Consider the following 20134-nt stretch of genomic DNA (forward strand, 5'->3'; position numbering starts at 1 on the left):
TGAAAATCTTAAACAATACTAGACTAGAGCAGTGGAGTGCAGATCTCCACCAGGCGGCCACACAGACACATCACTCTAGACCAGTGTTTCCCCAACTGGTGATCACGGTCCAAAAGTGGGACGCAGATCCATTCTGAATGGACCACAGGTGACTCACAGTTTATCTCTAAATACAGTATAGACACAGACCTTTTATTTTAAAGTGCAGTTTCCTGTTGTACAATGAGTGACTAAGAGACAGCTAATTGACAGGGACAGCGTACTAGCTCTACAACATGGCCAAACTCAAGTATGACGCTAAATGTATTAAACTGTGTGGACCTTGAACTAATGACTAAGGATAAATCTGGACCCTGTGGCTGGACCAGTTGGGAACCACTGCTCTAGACAATTCTTCTAATTTCAGCGGACTTGTTTCACCTGCCTCATCTAATTTTGATGGAGCTGCAGCATAACTGGACTTTGTGGGGTATTACGTTTGTCTGTCAGCTACAGCAAAACGAGGTAGGAAATAACAACAATTACACAATTAAAACAGACCAGAAAAAGAAAACAGTTAACTGTGTAGCCTGCTTACCTACGGTAGAAACACTAATATCAAGGAAAAATGACCAAATCAACAAAACTGGGCAGGCAAAATGCTCTACTTCTGAAATGCTCCTGGTGTAGTATGATGCCATGTGGAGGGCGCTGCAAAACCAGGTCGCAGCTGGACCGTGGAGAGCTGTGTCTGGCGGAATCGTTTCTCCCGACTCCCTTTCAGCCAAGATGGTGATGAAGATAACACAAATGGGAACTGATTCATCTCATATCGTCCCTAACTTTAGCAGATCATAACATATCGGGTATGGATTTAATCTACAGATGCTTCAGTTCCAAATGAGACAAAACTTTTCTGTGGATGTCAGCTTTGAGCCACAGTGAAAGACAAAATGTGGCCTGCAACAGATGGTAAAGCTTGTTGTTTTTAGCCAAGCTGATCTGCGGAAAACTGGTCACTACCAGGAGGAATGAGGAGTCAGCAGTCAGTTGTTTTATTGACTGTTTCTTCCATAACAGTCAATAAAACAAGTATTTCAACCATTATGGATCACCACAACCAGGAGAGATCCTTGAGCATAGAGTCATACATATGCACACAAAATATGAGGCTACTTGGTCCAGTAGTTTGCAAGGTTAGCTGCGGACAGACGGATACACACACCCATGCACACACACAATCAAACGCACAATCCCCTCCGGACTCATGTCTGACAGAGATAATAATAAAAGGCAGCGTTTAAAAGCAACATAAACATTTGTTGGGTCTTTGTCAGTTGCCCCTGGTGTAAAAGGCAGTGAAATTACAGAGACAGCTTCGTGAGGTTTCTAAGCAAAAAAGGAAGAAAGGACAAGTAACAGTGGCTTTGTGGGACAAATGACCCTGACAAAGCAAAACTCAATCAAAAGCAATCAAAAACAGTTGAAAAGAAAGTCAGTCGCTCTTTTCTTCAGGTCTCATCTTCCACCTGGCCTGTGGTCTATGGGAGACTTTGCTCTCAGTGCTTGCCTTTTCACAGGCTCTATACACTGCACTTTGAACAGGCTTTGTGAGGGAGGGCTGGCACGTCAACCATACATACCTTGGAGGAAGAGTGCTTTAAGATTGGTGAGCCTGCTGAGCTGCAGATTGGCCATATTGGAGATGCCATTGTGACTCAAATGCAGCACCTCCAGGCTGCCCATCAGTGGCTCCAGGCTGCCAGTGGGCCCAGTTTCCCTTAAACAAAGTCACAGAATGACAGTTTGCAACCTCTGTGGTTAAATGAACATCTCTGTCTCCCTCCCGCTGCCTCATTTAACTGGTCAGGCCTCACAGGCACAGACCACCTAAAGGCGATCACAAACAAAACCATGTCCTGTCACAGCACTACTTATGTACTGCTTTCTATAAAGGAAAATGTGACTGCAAGATCATATCATTATTCCTATGATATACTCATCACACACACATTCATCACAGGCCATATACATTTCTAACTCACCATGGCATCCTATATGAAGAGGTGGGATTCTCCTCTTTAACAATCAGAAGGTAACAGCATTTTATGTTGTGTATTTATAAGGCTCTGCTGCAGAAACTGCCTGGCTACCTCTGCTCTCTGGTTACATTTAAATACAATACTTACAATGTATATCTATCTATCTATCTATCTATCTATCCCTCTTGTTCCAATGAACTTGGGTAAAATGGGTTAGAATACTTGGCTGCATACAAATGTGATGAGCTCAAAAAAAAATAAAGTTACACTCTCTTGTTTCACTTGAACATTTTAAAAGGCTGTACTTATGAATTTGCATACACACCTGTAAATGCTTTCCTAATTTAAAAATGTATATGTGTGTCTGTGAGCTATCTCTATGTCTGTCTATGCTTAAATATGTGGAGGATTTTCCTATCAAACAGCCTATAGACTCATAGAGAAGTAATCCAGGGTAGTGAGGGAGGAGGATGACTTGTTTTAATATGGGATTAAATAAATACTGACACCTAAAATAAACCAAGATTTAAATATTCAGTTAATTTTAAAAATATTATCTAACTTATTTTGTACCAAATTATAACATCTTAAAAATGTGCTTACAACTAGATTTTTTATCAAGGTTTATAGGCAACAAGTGTGACAAAAATCAGATGTAACTGTGGAGTCAGTTCTTACATTGGATGGTCAGTGCTGCCCCCTAATGGTCACAGTCTACACATTCAGTTGAAGTTCATATTTGACACATGGCACGATTATAAAATATAAAAATACATGAGTTACTGACATAATAACTGTTGTTACCCTTTGCCTTTGGATGGACTCTGTTGGCCGTAACCACTGGAGTGAACTTTGCTGTACAGGATCTGTCTGTTGGTCAGAGAAGCCTGAGTCTTCTGTCTGGGCAAGATGGATTCAATGTGGTTGTAGTTCAAACACAGAGCCTGTAAAGAAGACACTGGAAATTGTTTATCTGTCCACAGCTCCGGTGCAATTCCAGTCGTTTTTTCAAATGCAGTGTAATAGCCCAAATCAGCCCCATTTCATCAAAATAAGATGCTGAAGTCATCGTACGTGCCTTCCTAACATCTAGAATGGACTACCATAATGCACTTTTCTGTGACCTACCTAAGACAGCAACAAAAAGGTCTACAATTGTTACAGAAATTGTTACAAAATATCTCATATCATATAATACCTGTACTGATGTGTCTGCATTGGCTATGGGTTCAGGCAAGAGCTGATGTCAAAACCCTTACCTATAACACTTTAAGTGGACTGGCTCCCTCACACATCTCCAGCCTTATTTACCAATATCAGGTATCAGACACTTAATCAGGTATCAGACACTTAATCAGGTATCAGACACTTAAATTTTTCAAGAATATTTTAACCAAATTTAAGATAAGTAAGTAGGCAAGTACAAAAGATAAGTAGTATATATGTGATTGTATACAGAGATAGATTTTATATAAGAATATGGATTAATAGAATTTTGCCAAGAGGTAAGTAAAGTATAAACTAAAAAGACATTGTTAGGTTTAGCGGCCGGTTTAAAGATTTGTGGACTTCTATTCAGAAGAGCTTCACTCATTTTAACAAAAATAAATTAAAAGCATATTTAAATTACATTACATAAAGTGTCTGTGGCAATCAAGACCTCCCAAATTCATATTTAAGACTATTTCCTGACTTTTAAATTTGAATTTAAGACATTTTAAGACTTTTTAAGGACTTGCAGACACCCTGCATATACTCCATCACACCCTTTACATCCCAGTAATGCTGGTTACTTAACAATCCCTTGATTAAATAAGAACTCCTAAGATGGTTGAACCTTTGCCTACCAAGCTCCACCTTTTTTGTAATTATCTCCCACAGCACATTCAGAAGACAAGCTCTGACGATACTTGGAAACATATTTTTTTCTGTTCTCTATGATCTCACCTTTTACCAGCAATACTTTATTTATTGTTGTTTATTTTATTCTACATTTTTGTCTGTGTTATTTTAGTTTTGCAATGTAAAGACTTTTGGTTACATGTTTGCATGAAAGGAGCTACATAAATTCAGTTGAGTTGTAATTTGTACCTTGATGTTGGGCAGGTAAATAAGGCCCGAGAAAGAGGTGAGGTTGTTGTGGTCTAAGTTGACACTGCGCAGGTTACAGAACAGGTCCACTGGAGACAGATCAACCATCCTGTGGACAGAACCCCCCACCCCCAGAAATTAATCAGCCTTGTCTTTCTTAGAGCATAAATCACTATGACCATGCTCAAGTCATTTCTGGACGTGTGTTGTGTTTATCTGTCTGTAAAGACGGGCTGTTACCTAATGGAGCACGACTGCAGGGTGAGGTAGGTGATGTCTGCGTAATTTGAGTGGCCCAGTTTCTCTGCTACCATGTCTGGGGTTAGTCTTCCTCCAAACATATCCTTTGCACTCTCACACTCAGTTACCTCCTACGGAAAACAACACCAAATACAAAACACTTCATATATGTATGTCATCATCACTGCAATATCTGAAAGGTTCGACTGGTTGCTGTTGTCAGTACAAACCACTGCAATCCCATCCAGAGCTTTTAATGAGGGTAGGTGGAACACCACATAAATCCGATAGTTTTCCAGTTTCTCCACTAAAGGATTCCCATAAAGATCCAGAATAATGAGGTTTGTCAATCCCTGAAAAGAAAAAGGGCATCTGAGCTGTAACATATGAAGAATGGTGGGAAAACCTGACAACCTGCTGTTCTTATTTCTCTCCCACTTGCCTTCAGATAGTAGATGTCCCGCGACGTAGAAATTTGGTTGTTGCCGATGTAGAGCTCAAGAAGGGAGCGGGCTCTCTGGATACCATGCAGGGAACTGATACAGTTGTTCTCCACGGACAGAAAGGACAGGTTGGGCAGCTGATCTAAGACTGAGGCATCCAGATTAGACAGCTGATTCCCATCTACACTCAGTTTATTGAGGCAATGCAGCTTTGACAGGCCTGAAGAAACAGAGCGAAATCAGACACGGAAAGAATGATGGCTTCTGTGCTATATGTTAGGGTATAGGACTTGAATATGAAGGAACATGTTTTTTTAGGAATATCTTGAAGGAGCAGCGTGTGGGATTTAGGGAGATCTGTTGGCAGAAATGGAAAAGGCTATGCATAATTATATTTCCATTAGTGAAAAATCACCGTAAACTAAGAATTGTTGTGTTTTTTTGTTAGCTTAGAACAAGCCCTTCATATCTACATAGGGAGCGGGTCATCTCCCACGGAGTCTGCCATGTTGCACCACCATGTTTCTACAGTAGCCCAGAACAGACAATACCAAAGTGTTCTGGTTTCCGTTTGGAGTCCAGTTTGTAGTCCGAGTAATCTTGACCAGTTGCATATGAGTTTGCTTTGGTTGCATGCAGGTAAACAGTCTGTGCGGAGAGCAAAAGAGGTAGAACACATTGGCCAAAAATGCAATCTATGGACCCACTGGCTACTGTCTGACAACAATTTAGCTTCATATTAATCTCCACCTGTGTCCAGGTATATCACAAGATGATGTATGTTACAAAATGATAATGATGCAAATTTCCCTGCTATACATGACTGCAGAATATAACTATTAACAGAAATTGTAGTCAGACTGATAGCCGACGGGTTCTGCAACCTGACTGCTAGATGCCATGAAATCCTACACACTGCACCTTTAATGCTGCAGTTCCAACTTCATTGTCAAGTTGATTGCGTGACTCACCATTGAGTGTGCCTATGCTGTTGTTGTTGAGGGAGAGTTCCTCCAGCTTCAAGCAGCCATCAAGACCCTCCACTTTGGAAATGTCATTATCATTAAAGGAAGCCCAGCGGAGGTTGACTAGCTTATTCAGATTGACCAGTTTGGAAATCCTCTGGTTGTCAAGGTTTAGGGCAGAGATCTGGTCAATATTTAGGGGCCAAAAACACATAAAAAAGATGTGTAAATTACTACATTTTATAATTAATTTACATTAACCACATTGTCAACAACTTAAGAAATGCACTTTTATAAAGCACAGCTTTAGGGAGAAACATACATGCCCACAGCTCACCTGTGCAGTCCAGTCTAGCTTGAGCTCTTGGTCGAGGCCCCAGGGTGCAGGACTGAGAAGACATAGGAGCTGGGCTGTTGACAGCAAGCTGAGACTGCGGGGACGCTCACTGGTGGTACATGAGTGAGCTAGAAGGGATGCCTGCGAGCAGAGTGTCAACAGGTCTGATTAATTTACAGTACATGCTGATATATACAGGTTCACATACTGTAATGCATCCTTCAGTGGAGCATTTTACTATGCAATAAATCAACATCCGGGTTTACAAAAAACAGCAGCTGGGGCGTCGGTGGCTTGGTGGCAGAGCAGGCGCCTCATGTACAAGGCTGTTGCCGCAGCGGCCCAGGTTTGAATCCAGCCTGTGGCCCTTTGCTGCATGTCCCTCCCTCTCTCTCTCCCCCTTTCACACTTGTCTGTCCTAAAAATTAAAGGCTTAAAAATGCCCCAAAAATATCTTTAAAAAAAAAAAAAAAAAAAACAGCAGCTGACGATAAAGATCTTGACCTGGTTAATTTTGGATCCAGTGGCCATCTGAAGAGCATAGGCAGCCTCCTCCTCTGTTACCATCGTATCATCCAGGTGTGTGAGGGTCATTAGACGGCCCAGTATGGTCATTCTTACTGCTTCAGACTAAAAGAACAAAAACAGCATCACTGCACACCTCCTCATTGTTCTTTGAAGAACATATCTTAATAGGTTTTACTTGATAACAACACCCACCCTGCTCCAGGGGTTGTATCTGGTGTCAAGCTTCAGCAGAGCAGGTGTGTGTTTTCTCAGTACAGCTGTGTCCTCCCCGGCCTTGGTCAACTTGTTCCAGCGCAGGTCGAGCTGTTTGAGCTGCCCCAACCTCTTCAGCCCTTCCAGGGTCACTAGGCGATTATAGCTAGCGTCCAAAAACTCAAGGTTGGGCTGTGATTCAGAGACAACAGATCTTACATGTTATGATGTGCCAACCCATTAACCAATTTCATTCAATATTACAGAGGAAAGTTGTCACACTGATTAGTTTGACCTCATTAGCAATATTATCTATTGTCACTCTTACCATGTGAGAAATGTCATCCAGGTGTGTGAACTCATTGAAGCTGATGATAAGATGCCGCAGAGCTGTGACATGGGAAATCTCCTTTATTTTACTCAAACTGTTACCATGAAGGTTCAGCACCTGGAGGTTCAACACAAATAAAGATTATTGTGAGTGTATGAGATGGTTTCAAAATTTAAATTGTCATCTCAAAACCCAGAATACTTGCAGTAATTTGACTGAGGACATTGGCTCTGGCCACATTGAGCAGAATTTTGTCATCCAAGCTCAACAGCTTGGGCTGTGGCTTCAGCACAGGTTCCATGTTGAGGACCTCCCTGTCTAGGATGATATCGTTGGAGGGACCGTCACCTCTGCCTGTGCTGTGTAGTTGTTCTTCATCCTAGCAACAACATATCAGAAGGTTTAGGGCAGGGATACTTAACTTGCTTTGTATGGGACACACACTTTTGCAAAAAGACAGGAGACTGGGGGCCAGTTAATAAACAAACATTTATATTTTTAATAATAAATAAATAAGTAGCCCAGACCTCTGTCGAGGGGTCTGGGGGATCCTACCCTGGCACCTTTTCTCTTAATAAACAAGCTATATTTTGATGCCTTTCGTGCATTCTGGCAATTTATTTACATTCAAAGTACCAAAAAAAAATTCCACTATGAATCAATTTATTTTCATTGTATGTTAGAGGATGGTCAGCATGCCACCTGGCAACCTATTGCAGGCAAGATTTGGCCTGAAGGCTGTAAGTTGAGTATCACTGGTTTAAATCATATGAATTGCTTCATGGGCACATACCTATTGACTTGCAATGGGTTTAAAAATAAAATGAAAATAAGTAATAACAAAATAAAAAATTGTAAACGAAGTATGTAGCTAGGAAAGAGACACAAAAATCTGAATGCGTTATCATCTGTGAGTTTCATTTAAAGCCAAGTTACTTAATTTTGATCACATCAGAGCTCAGCTTGACTGAGCAATTTTTTTTTACTATTGTGATTTGCTGAAAGCTTTAGTTAAAATGGACTGTTGAGTTATTCAAGGCAGAGGCCATTGATTTGAAGCACCATGGGGGTGTTCAATTTGGCGAGGAACAATCTAACATTCTGCTGCAGAAAAGTTTAAAAAATTTAGACAGATGGGGTTCCTTTGAACAGGATGTAATTGAAAGGAAGTGTTTAGACATAGCGTGTCATACTGTCAGTGATGGAAGAAGTATTCAGATCCTAAAAGAAATGTATAAACACTCCACTACAAGTAAAAAGCCCTGCATTCAAAACTTTACTCACAAAAAGTTAGCACAGACATCAGCAGCCTTAGTAGCCTTGTACTGACTTCATTTGAAGTGATCTTGTATTTGTACACATTTGTGCGGTCTGTCCTTGTTATCGGTCTAGATTGTTGCACTATGTGACTGTCAGCAGAATGTTCCTAAAATATCAAAAGTAAAGGTAGTCAGTGTTTAAGGTTATGTTTATTTTAACTCCTTTATGTACAGTTGGGTAGTTTAATCTACATCAATGCATCATATTCTATAAGATCATCATATGATTGTCGCGTTGCTGTTCTGTGAGAGCCACGAATCTCTATAAAGTTCACAGTGTCTGAAAAACAGCGCTGTTTTCAGCCTTGTGACGATGCATTTTCCAGCTGATGTAAGAGGTTTTTAAAGTGTTTATTTAGCTTAAGAAGTTAAGAAACACTTCAGTTCCTTCAGTTTATCACAAATATTCAAAATCACCATGTCTGGAGATAAATGGTTTTCAATGGATTTGAAAAGATTTTAACTGGTTACTAAAGCTGTCAGACAAATGTAGTGGAGTAAAAAGAACAGCAGTTGCCTCTGAGATGTTGCAGAGTAGAAGTATAAAGTCACTTACCTTGAGTACCTTGATTTGTACTTAAGAATAGTACTTGAATAAATGTACTTAGTTACATTTCACCATTGCATACTACGTTGTTAAACAATAATAAAACCAGTGAATGAATTACCCCGGTGATGTACTCAAAAGAAATGATGTACTCAGGCAGGACGAGCTCATGGTCAAACACAAACCACTGTCTTCGTCGGGGACTGCACTCAGGACCAGTGTGTGTTTTGGTGGAGCGGGGTCTCTCTGAATGAAAAACCCACAGATACAGTGAGATTTTACAAATACTGACTGAAAACTAATTGTTTTCATGTTTTCATTCGATGTACTGCAGACCTTCACTTATTGCAGTTCTGTGCTTGCCTTCCATATTGCGGTACACAGAGTAGGCTCTGGGATATCTGCTTCTGTCCAACGGTTCTCCCTCTCGGACAGGCGTGCTGTGGCCCACAAACACTTTGGAAACAATAATCTGACCTACAGATAAAACACACAAGCATTTTAGTTACTAAGATAAAGGAAACAACAATCACAGTTAAGAGTACTATCATACTGAGAGCACAACTAACTCACTGTGCCTGAAGGGGACTGTGTCTGTGCTGTGCTTGGAATCACTTTGGCTGGCCCAGCGCAGTGTGTGTTCAATTCTGGGCTGCTCAGTCACACTCAGGCTATTGGATAAAGGTATAGCTCCCTCTATGTCCAAAGCCTGGGTCAAAGTCAACATGGTAAAAGTCAGCATGACTTTGGAGATTACGTGAGAACAAGGTGAGAAATTACAGATCCTGTTCTGTTGCATAGCACTAATTTTTAGTAGGGAAACCATTCCCAAATAAGGCATTTAATAAGCTACTGTTTCACACTTGACTTTTCTTCCTTCTATTACTCACTCCATTCGCCCTAATAAATTAGCAGATTTATAGAAATTCATTTTTGCAACCATTCATTGTTGATTTAATGTGTTACATATGCAAGTAAAGTAGTGAGGTGACCAATCATTGATTTACTATCTAATGTCGCTGTTTTTCAACATTTACTTCATCTATTCAAATCTGGGGTATAGTGTGACATGAAACAACATGTTTTTTATAGTACTCTGTGCTGCTTCAAAATCTGCTGTTCTTTGACAAACCAGTGACAACAGTGGTGCTACTGTGGCTTATATTCCTAGTCTCCACCTCTGGGTGTCCAGGGGATGTGCTCCAGATGTATCACTCCTACAGCCTGAGCGGTCTGTGGTGCCTTTGCTCAAATTGGCATTTGATGCCAACAGAAACGGAATCATTGCGCTGTAATTTCAGCGTGGACAGTTTTTTTGGATGCTATTGCCAACTACAAACCAGAGAGAGCCTGTGCGAGCATTACTATGCATGAAGGTTTTGGTTCTTACCTGGACAGAGGTGAGCTGCAGACTGCAGTTGGACAACTGGTAATAAAATATTTTGACAACTGACTGAGTATATCGCCTTTTTCTGTCATTTTATTTTTGCTTCTGCCTCCAAAGAATGACTGAAGGCCGCTGCTCTGCCGTCAGCTGAGAGACAGTAGGGGAAATACAGAGTGTAAAACCAGCATTCACATCTGACTCAGTGAATTAAGGGTTTATTTCAACAAAACCAGAGCTGGTGATTTTAGGAACGGTGGACTATCCCACCATGGCGGTTTTAGTTAGTAATATTTTGTTGCTGTCGAGTTCAAATGAAGTGCTTGAATATATCTGCTATCGGCAGTTGTTGAGCTAACTGTGACCAGTTGGAAAATCACTGGAGACCTTCTTCAGGATCGCAAACATAAACTGGAAAAAACACAACCATGGCCAGCGAGGCCAAATGGGCAAATGTTCACTAAGTATTTTTGTCACCTAGTGCTATGTTTTGACCAACAAAATCATAGCTATTGGCTGTGGTGGTGATACGTAGCCTCCAGGCACTAAACAGTAAGGCATGTTTGTTGTTGATAGGTGTTACTAAAGTTATGTTGCTTTCCTGGTGTTGTTAACACCAGTGTTGTTAAATGTTGTATTATGTCATTTTTATCTGTGTTCTAGTCGAGCAGTCAGTATGGTATTTCAGATGCTTTTAATTTTCTAAACAAAGCCACTTTTGAAACACCCACTTCCTTGTGCTGGGCAGATCTTAAGTAGTTGGGACTACAGATGGAAATTAGCAGTTATAGCTAAATCTAGTGCAACCATCTCCTCATTTCTTGTAAATGATTAATGCTATTGCACACTGTCCCTTGATAAATTAAATAAACTAAACTTGGGGGCTATCATGGTGCATGTAGGCACTGCAGTAATGACTGTGCAAGAAGGCAAACTCAAAAAAAGGTACTGAGGAATTTATTGCTTTAACTGACTGCATGTACTATCAACACTGATTGGATATCCACTTAAAATATGGCGAATTTTTTCTTTCCTCTCATTGCTCAGTGGAATAAATTGCAGGTGATGGATTGAGTGTCGTGTGAAGGTGGACAGAAGTTTACACACCTTATATTGTTCAGCTGTTTTGAAGCCTTCCTCTAAAATGCAGAGAATTTCTTCCTTCTCATCATTCTTTTCAGGGTCAGCTACGTAGAACAAATGATCCAGCCGACGTCTGTAATTCCTGCTTGAAAAGTTTAAATTAGATAAAAAGTATAATGATGGACAGTCCTATTACTGTTACAATGATGACAATAGTGAGGTTAAAGGCATACTATGCAGAGTTTTCCTAAAAAAACAAAACAATGTATAGACTCATACTAAAGTGATCTCTCTCAATCACTTATGACCAACTACAAGTGTGTAGCAGTGTATGTTTCTGCAGAGACTCTGCCCTCTGCCAGTATTTTCTTCTTATTTTGCTGTGTTCTGGATGTTTCTGGGCTGCAACCTTTGGGCAGTGATGTGTTACCCCCAGCCAATTACAGTGCAGGTGAGGTTGGGGCTTTGTAAAAAGGCAGCCACCAGATAGTAGCAGCACAGATTCAAGTGGAAGGTAAAAACATCGCAGACACAGTGCCAAAAAATGCAAAAGTAGTGAGGCGAAACACCAAGTGGACACAGCTTATTACAAAACAACAGTGAAACTGGGGTTGGCTTACACTTACTTTTACAAGCACTAAAAGAGAGAACGCAGAACGCCGTAGAGTTTGCCTGTTTTCTATTGGACACAATCACTGTATATAAAGATGACAGCTCCCAAAAGTGAAACCAAAACATCTCTTTTGCCCCATGGTAGCTGCCTGCAGTATAGGTCATAAACCCCGCCCCCTCCATATTAGCAGATGAGACATGGTCCAAACTAAAAAAATCAAAGTACACATTAAAATTTTTTTCCCCAAAGACTGCTTCTGTCATTTAGGTAGTTCTTATCACACTGACATCTGTCCAGTGTTCATTTTTATTAAAAGTTTGGTTATTTGATGCTATAATAGGGGGTTTGATGTAATGATTGACAGCCTTGTGTGCCAGTCACGGTGCTCACTATCAATGGTGCTCCTCACGATTGGGTCAGACAGGTGTATGTGAGGGAACTCAATACTGAGGCTCCACTTCCAAATCACTGCTGTCCAGACTCTGGCTCTAAATCATGTCACCAGTGCCTGTATCAGGGAAAGTCTGGCCTAATTTTTGTACAGTGGGAAAAAGCAGAGACATGTCGTCCATCTTTATATACAATCTATGGTTGGACAGATACTGTGGGTGTCGTCAGTTAGCTTCGTCATCGTGCTAAAGCATCAGCTGTTTTGTATTACAACAAATGTAAAGTCCCTAAAATAATATCTTGCAGTGGGCATAATGTACTAAATTTTTTTTTTTTTAAATATGGCAAAGGCATGACCTACCCTGCATGACATTCTTACACTAGCCCTTACCAAATTCACTCCTCTTGTCTAAACCTAATGATTCATGAAGGCAAGTCAGATGAAGAGTGCAATGAGTCGTGTCTTCATCATCCTAGCATTTTTTTTTGTTTGTAGGACAAGCAGAGTGGGGAGGAGGGGCCAAGTTTGAATGACATGTTTTTCCCAATAGTAGCGGACAATTCCTGCCTTGTATACCTTTAACATGCAGGTAAGTATTTGGTAAAAACTCAAGCCTCATCACATTTCACTTCAGTGTAGCTTAACTTACTGTGAAGAGATGGCAGAGTCGTCACTGGCTAGAAGGGTGTGAAGTTTGTCCTCAAAGCGAAGCCTCAAAGCGCTGTTGTGGATGCGGATAACTCTATTGATTTTGATGCCAGTGATGCTGTAAGCCTTAAAGTCTGACTGAGAGAAGCGGGACTGCAGGAGGTCGCAACAGGAAGTAAACCTGTTGGGTACATAACATAGAAACTATGCGGAAGTCTGCTTGTAATGTGTCCTCTGTAATTTTGTGATGATTGTCATTGCATTTAATAATACCAAGTGCGTACCAAGGGTCTGTGGAGCAGCCCTCTTCCAAACGAATATTTCCAACACTTTCTAGCTCCATCAACAGAAACTGAATGGTATATCCCATTGTGTTTGTGGCTTGCATCAAATCCCGCTCATACCAGGCTTCAATCCTGAATACAAATGAGAGAAAATTATTTTTTCATACTAGGATGTTTTTTTTAATGACATGCTTGAATGTAGGAAAATGTATTGTACAGTAAATTCTCTTTGTATCTTATTAAAATATACAGACTCATCCAGCCTCCTCGTCCATAGCACCAGTCTGTCCCTCAGTGCTTCAATCTTGCAGAGTATTTTGTGCTCCATGGCAGGATCGCGACTGACATCAGTGGGTGAGTCACTTCTGTGGGCTGAACTTTCAACCAGTTGGGTTGATCCATCCTCCAACGCACAGGCAGACTTCTTACAACTAGGTGGCACCTTGGACAGTTCACGTTCAAGCTAAGAATGCGTCCAAATAAGAAAAAAACAACAACAGCCTCCTTAACTTTGTCCAATAACAGCAACGCAAAGCTGGAGATTCCAGCTTAACAACTGTTCTCTTGTTACAACTAATAACAAAACTTAACTAGAAAAGCACTCAGAAAGTGCAGACCTCCGCCAAGTAGGTGATATTCCCTCCCCCTCTGCATCAGATTTTGCAGCCTGCATCACAATTAGGTTATTTGCATCATTATCATTATTAGGTTATATGCCTTCACCGTGGAGACACTGTGGTGTATTTATTTTGTTTTTATTTTGTACCAACAAAGAATATAATATGTTTTTTTTGTATTTTTCACTTTCTTTTTTTCAAACACAGAACATTAATTTCAACTTTAGAATTACAACAATATTTAGCAAGCAGAACAAGATGTGCTTTCCGGCCACTAGATGGCGCTATTTTCACCATCTTTAGAAACTGGAATTGCTGCTGAGGCTGTCAGACGATAGACTTTATTATTTTATCCACTTTGCTTCAACCAATCACCACCAAAATTCTTATTCTTATCATCTGTTCCTTGTCCCACTATCCACCCTCCTGAAAAATTCATCAAAATCCATTCATAACTTTCTGAGTTATTTTGCAGACAAACAGAAAAACAGACCGTCGGTGAAAACATGACCTCCTTGGCGGAGGTAAAAAATGTTTCAAGGAATGTACATACACTTTTGAGGGCGTGATTGAGTGTTTTGATGCATTCTTCTGGTAACTGTAACATAGTTTTCTTCCTCTCTATCAGACTGAGCCGGATCTCTGCCAGGTTCCTCTGAGCTGTCCGTACACGCATGTTGTAGTACATCATTTTCTTCATTACTGTCGACTGAAAGGGGGGGGGACAAAAAGCATAAATGTAACAACTAACAGAAAAGACATTCTTCATTTTTTTAAATCGTCATCCTTGTGTCAATTATAAACACAACAAAAAACTGCGATAGAGCACAAAGGGATTTTTTGGGTTAGTTAAAAGAGAGTATCAGTGGTACAATTTAAATGTATCAATCATTCTTTTTTAATGGTTCCTTTTGGGCTCAGTTAAATTTTCAATTTGCTTGATTAAACAAAGTTGGAAATAATTTCTTTTCATTTCTTAATTTGTTGTAATTTAGCAGCGTACTGAAAGCAGCAGAAAGGCAGACCTGAGCACACTTAAATATCCGTTTATTTAGTGCAAGTACTATCATTATTGTTATATTCAACATTATCACATAGTTTCCTCATATTGTGCAGCCCTACTTTTTACACAGGCAGCCACTTAACACAGTTTGACCCAATTTGTTCAACCCCACAAAACCTAATTTTATGTTATTCAAGGTTTCCAAGGATACTAAATTTGTCAAGCTAGATTTAAGAAATACTTCACCCACAAAATGACCATTTGTAAATCAATTAAGTATGCTGTATTACCTTGAATTCATGAAAAAAACAAGTTTTCTTCACATCCCTCCATTGAAAAAGACAAACATATTGCATGACACACATATTTTGCCCTGTCCTTACTATTCAAAACTGAAATGAAAGTGAAACTTAACTGTGCTCTATTCAAAGCCAGACTTCAATACAAAGTTTTTTTGTGTGAGAGTTGATAAACTGATGTTTTGATATAATTTTTCTGCTGTTAAACCTGGTCCCCAATCAATTAAATCAATGTTTGCTGTTTTCCGTGGAGGCATTTATGAAAGTTTTCTTCATAAATTCAAGAGAACACAACATGACTAACTGGTAATAAATGGTCATTATTTAGGTGATATATTCCTGAGTGAAGTAAATGTGCACGTCGTGCATAAGACAGCTAGAATTTTGAATTTAAGAAACATATTAAGAAACTGTGTCTTGGATTTAGATATTTGACTCATTTTACGTATGATTTGCAACTCCACTGAAGAACAACCAAATTAAGAGCAACTACAGTGTAATTGCTTTTCTAATATCTCTTAAGACAGCTAAGGGAAATGTTTTTAGGACTTCAAGTAAATCATTAGCAATCAACATAACTCAAGAGAATTAGTATCATCTCAAGAGACACTCAGGTGAGCTCAGTCGGTGTAACGCAGGGTCACCTGCTGGTTTTCTCAATACCTCAGCTGCCTCCTTGACTTGCTTGCTTGAAACGTCATATGTGTCAAGTTGCTGTAGGCCTGGCATGTGGTAAAGAACGTGTGTGGCATAGTTACACAGCAGACACACTGGGTTTGGGGTTGATGTAGGGTCCTTTAGTGCGAGTTCTCTCAGATGGGGTAAATGAGCAAGCATGGTCAGCTCCTGTTAAAACAACAAGAGAATACACAGACTAGTTCAATTTTAATTTAATTTTATATACTTTATTAATCCCCAAGGGGAAATTCAATTTTTTCACTCCGTTGTCATTAACACACAGGTCTGAACACACATATACACAAACAGGACTTATACATGCACTAAGTGGAGAGATCTCAGAGTGGGGCTGCACATGACAGGCAGTTGGGGGGTTGGGTGCCTTGCTCAGGGCACCTCGGCAGTGTCCAGGAGGTGAACTGTCACCTCTCCAGTTACCAGTCCACGCTCCATATTTAGGTCTGGACTTGAACAGGCGACCCTTCCGTTCCCAACCCAAGTCCCTATGGACTGAGCTACTGCCGCCCCAATGAAGGAATTCTTCAACTGCAAAATGACCATTTGTATATCAATTACTCACCACGTGTAAGGTTAAGTTCTTCATACTTTATACTCACACCATGAGTAAGTGATGTACCGTACAAATGGTCATTTTGCAGGTGAAGTATTTCTCTCAATTCTAAAATTCAGCCCTAAAAACACTTCTGTTTAACCTGTACACAAACAACATCACGTATACAAATCAGATGTACAGTATTATGGCAACTTCTCTTGAAAGAAATAAAAATAATTATTCAATTTATACTCAGTGCTAAGGAACTGTCTGTAGCCCCCATCTTCTTTGAAGTTCAAATATTAGACAGATCCCACAATAAGCCAAATACTTCTTTTGGAAATTGCCATTTCTTTTCTTTCCTGCATGCTTGTACACATCAGCTCAAAATAAATGTCACTTTGATTCCGCTGTAGTTGCAATATACTAAGCACTCTGTGCAGCGAATGACAACAATTGCATTCCTTGGAGCCAAGCTGGCTTGGGACAAAAGGTGGATTGCAGGAATATATATGATCGAGGTGTTAATCATCCAATCAAAGCTAGAGCCACAAAACGTTTCCGTCAGAATTACCTTGAACATGACCCAGTATAAATTTTCTAAATGAGTGCGTCAGCTACAGAATCTTTAAAATGTACTACTGACTAACATGAAGCCATGTATCACAACAATCTTAAGTAGTCTTGTGGAATATGTTTAAAATAAGATACCGTCATGAATGTATATCATTGAATCCAGAATGACTCAAATTGAAATTGTGTAGCCCAATACCTCATTGAAAGTCTTGTGCAGCCAGCCCATTGTAGGATTGATTGAAAATCTGAACTGACCCCAACATGTCACAAGAATTTGGAACAGTCCTTTTCAGACCAAGGATTTTAATAAGATCTTACAAATAAGTAGGAAAACTTTTTAGAGAAGAAATTTCAAAAGCATGTTTCTGTTTTTAATCTTACCTTAAAGGAGCTGATCTTGTTCCCAGACAGATTAAGATTCTGAAGGCTGACATTAGGATCAAGGCTACGCCCTAAAAAGAATTTGGAAATTATTTAGTTATTCAAACAGCTCACTTGAATCTGAATCAAACTTGGCACAGAATATACACAGGAATGCAAAAACCTACCAATCTTTTCAATATCGTTGTCAGCAAGGTTTAGTTCCTTAAGGTTTTTCAGCATGTTCAAGCCCTTCAGAAAAAACAACCCCACATCAATAGGAGCATGCTACTTTGATAACATGCACAGCAATTAGTTACTGATATGCTAAAATGTGTAAAAAAAATACCATTTTCTTGCGTCAAATCATAAGAAATTCAGAAAAAAATTCACAGGTTACCACAGCTTGTAGAATGTTTGGTGGTAATCATGCAGCAGACAGTGAGCCAGAGAGAAAGATTAATTCATAATTTACAGTTCAAACCTGTATCTGAGTTATGCAGTTGTTGTTGAGCCACAAAACTTCCAGGTTAATCTGCATTTCTAAATTCTTTATTTCACAGATTTGATTATCATAAAGGTAGAGTTTCTCCAGTTGTGGACAATTATGTAGTCCAGATATTCCCTGCAAAATAAGAAGGTGGGAAACATTATTGTTTGATATATATGAAGTATGTTGTACAAATCACTTACACGGGATGCTGTTTTGCTTAAACTATGGGTTGTGATCCACAAATAGTTGTATGTGTATGCAAGATTTGTTGTTATTAGATGTCACCAAGGGGAAAAATGTGATTACAATGTGTAATGTTTAAGAGCCTCTGCAATAAAACAATAAGCTGCAATCACTCTAAGTAAAAAATAGTGTAATGTAATGATTCAAGGCATTATAAACTATGTTCTTGTTATCAGTAGGGCCACTAATAATTTTTTAGACATCTTAACAGCATAACAAACTTACTGTCAGATGGCACTGGACTACCCACAGCTCCCGAAGCACAGGACAGCACTCAAGTCCCTCAATGTGTTTTACATTCTGGCCCACTATGGTAAGCTGACAGACCCTTGGGAAGAAGGAAAGCCCAACCATGCGGGGAAAGCCAGTGAAGAAGATCTCCAGGGAGCTGACATTGCTTCCTTCTTGTACAATCTTTTCATAGGATACTCCATTGGCCAAGCACTGTTGAGAAAAAATATTCATACCAAGTCATTAGTTGGAGGTTAACAATGTTAAGACAAGGAAAATAATAAAATAAAATATAAACTCAGTGGCTACTATATTAGGTACACCGGTACAATCTAATGCAATTCAGACAGTGTTAAAAAAGAACAGTATATGCATAACAAAAGTAAAGTTATGGCAGAACAACCAGAAAAGCAGAATAGTTTCAATCATGCGCAATATCAGTATATACCAAACTCTACAATATCTATAATTCATACCTGCAACAACGTGAAATAAGCCATTCAGCCTGTCTAATTGTGATATCTTGCCTTTCTATACAACTGTTCACAGCCAATCATCATCCAGGTACAGTATCAATACATACCTCTTATGTGCAATAATGTCAATTCATCCCTTCCATCTGTCTATTTAATATAATTTCATTTTTTAAGTTTTACTTATTATATTGCAGTGTTTTGTACTGTATTGTTTTGTGTATTTTACTGGTACTTGTTCTTTTGCACCATCCCCTTGGCTGCTGTAATGATGCACATTTTGTGGGACTAATAAATTGTTATGTTATGTTATGTTATATCAGCTGTATTGGATTGTACTAGGTGGCTACTTTGTGTATTTTATTGCACTGCAACAAGTAATATTATCAAAACTGGAAATAAACTTACAAACCATGCCATTTTAATTTTAGCCAAATGAATGTGAATTTCATACTCACCAGCTCTCTGACCACCTCCTCGTCACCTCGGTGCTTTAGTTTCTCAATCTGTATCATAACTTTGCTGCTTTTAAATTAACTGTTAAAAAAGTAGTTGATTCTCCATTAAGTTATAATTAATGTATTCTGCTTTATTCTAGTAAGACTATTGCGAGACTATAGAATAAAGAATAATTAGGCTACCACTCAGAGACGGAAAGTATGGACACAAATAACTTAGTCAGTAAGCAAACACATTCATGCTAATTTCGCTAGCCTCTAAAAGTTATGCTAACTTACCAGCTAGCTAGCGATAGGCGCAGTTAATGGAGCTGTTAGCTAACGTCCGTTAAGTGGAATAAATGCCAGTATTGACGTGAACTCATTTGTTAAATTTATCCTTGCATGGCAGACATTGTTAACACAATTTTCCACGACGAGTTAACGTTACATAATAACAGCGAAGTTCAGCTCCGAAACAAACTCTGTAGCTCATCTAAATTCAGCAACGTTTGTCATCAGTGTGTATCCAGGCACGAGCGTCTGGTTGCTAGGGAGCCATGTTGAAACTTTTGAGGTCCTGAGCATATTTTACAGCGACCACAAGATGGCGACACACTGCAAGGTACATTTTCAGAAAACCATAAACACACATTTTTTTTTTTTGCTTTACGTGTAGTAACACTTTTATAAAACATTACAGTTGAAACTCTGATATATTTTAACATCTTCAGTTCGTATTTTTGACCCGGAT

The 20134-nt window shown here is 39.4% G+C and overlaps 1 protein-coding gene across 3 annotated transcripts in view; it reads right to left on the minus strand.

The window, feature by feature from the left end:
• Positions 1 to 20134, minus strand: part of lrrc9 (leucine rich repeat containing 9) — a 48160-nt gene that overhangs the window by 11708 nt on the left and 16318 nt on the right. The window contains exons 1-27 of one of the 3 annotated variants that reach the window (XM_049595332.1): positions 19681 to 20115; positions 19402 to 19480; positions 18465 to 18683; positions 17988 to 18128; positions 17692 to 17755; positions 17525 to 17595; positions 16000 to 16182; positions 14588 to 14743; positions 13672 to 13880; positions 13418 to 13549; positions 13135 to 13314; positions 11506 to 11626; positions 9588 to 9723; positions 9351 to 9491; positions 9136 to 9260; positions 7354 to 7527; positions 7146 to 7265; positions 6818 to 7009; positions 6602 to 6727; positions 6098 to 6238; positions 5767 to 5944; positions 4795 to 5015; positions 4583 to 4705; positions 4353 to 4483; positions 4113 to 4221; positions 2826 to 2965; positions 1623 to 1759 (exon numbers count right to left, since the gene is read on the minus strand). In XM_049595332.1, the coding sequence (XP_049451289.1) occupies positions 1623 to 1759; positions 2826 to 2965; positions 4113 to 4221; positions 4353 to 4483; positions 4583 to 4705; positions 4795 to 5015; positions 5767 to 5944; positions 6098 to 6238; positions 6602 to 6727; positions 6818 to 7009; positions 7146 to 7265; positions 7354 to 7527; positions 9136 to 9260; positions 9351 to 9491; positions 9588 to 9723; positions 11506 to 11626; positions 13135 to 13314; positions 13418 to 13549; positions 13672 to 13880; positions 14588 to 14743; positions 16000 to 16182; positions 17525 to 17595; positions 17692 to 17755; positions 17988 to 18128; positions 18465 to 18683; positions 19402 to 19458 (3727 nt within the window). In that variant the 5' untranslated portion in view covers positions 19459 to 19480; positions 19681 to 20115. Of the gene's footprint in view, positions 1 to 1622; positions 1760 to 2825; positions 2966 to 4112; positions 4222 to 4352; positions 4484 to 4582; positions 4706 to 4794; positions 5016 to 5766; positions 5945 to 6097; positions 6239 to 6601; positions 6728 to 6817; positions 7010 to 7145; positions 7266 to 7353; positions 7528 to 9135; positions 9261 to 9350; positions 9492 to 9587; positions 9724 to 11505; positions 11627 to 13134; positions 13315 to 13417; positions 13550 to 13671; positions 13881 to 14587; positions 14744 to 15999; positions 16183 to 17524; positions 17596 to 17691; positions 17756 to 17987; positions 18129 to 18464; positions 18684 to 19401; positions 20116 to 20134 lie in introns of those variants that run through there. The other 2 variants (XM_049595333.1, XM_049595334.1) reach the window with 2 other exon arrangements.

The sequence above is a fragment of the Epinephelus fuscoguttatus genome, linkage group LG14, assembly GCF_011397635.1.
Source record: "Epinephelus fuscoguttatus linkage group LG14, E.fuscoguttatus.final_Chr_v1".
Taxonomy (NCBI): Eukaryota; Metazoa; Chordata; class Actinopteri; order Perciformes; family Serranidae; genus Epinephelus; species Epinephelus fuscoguttatus.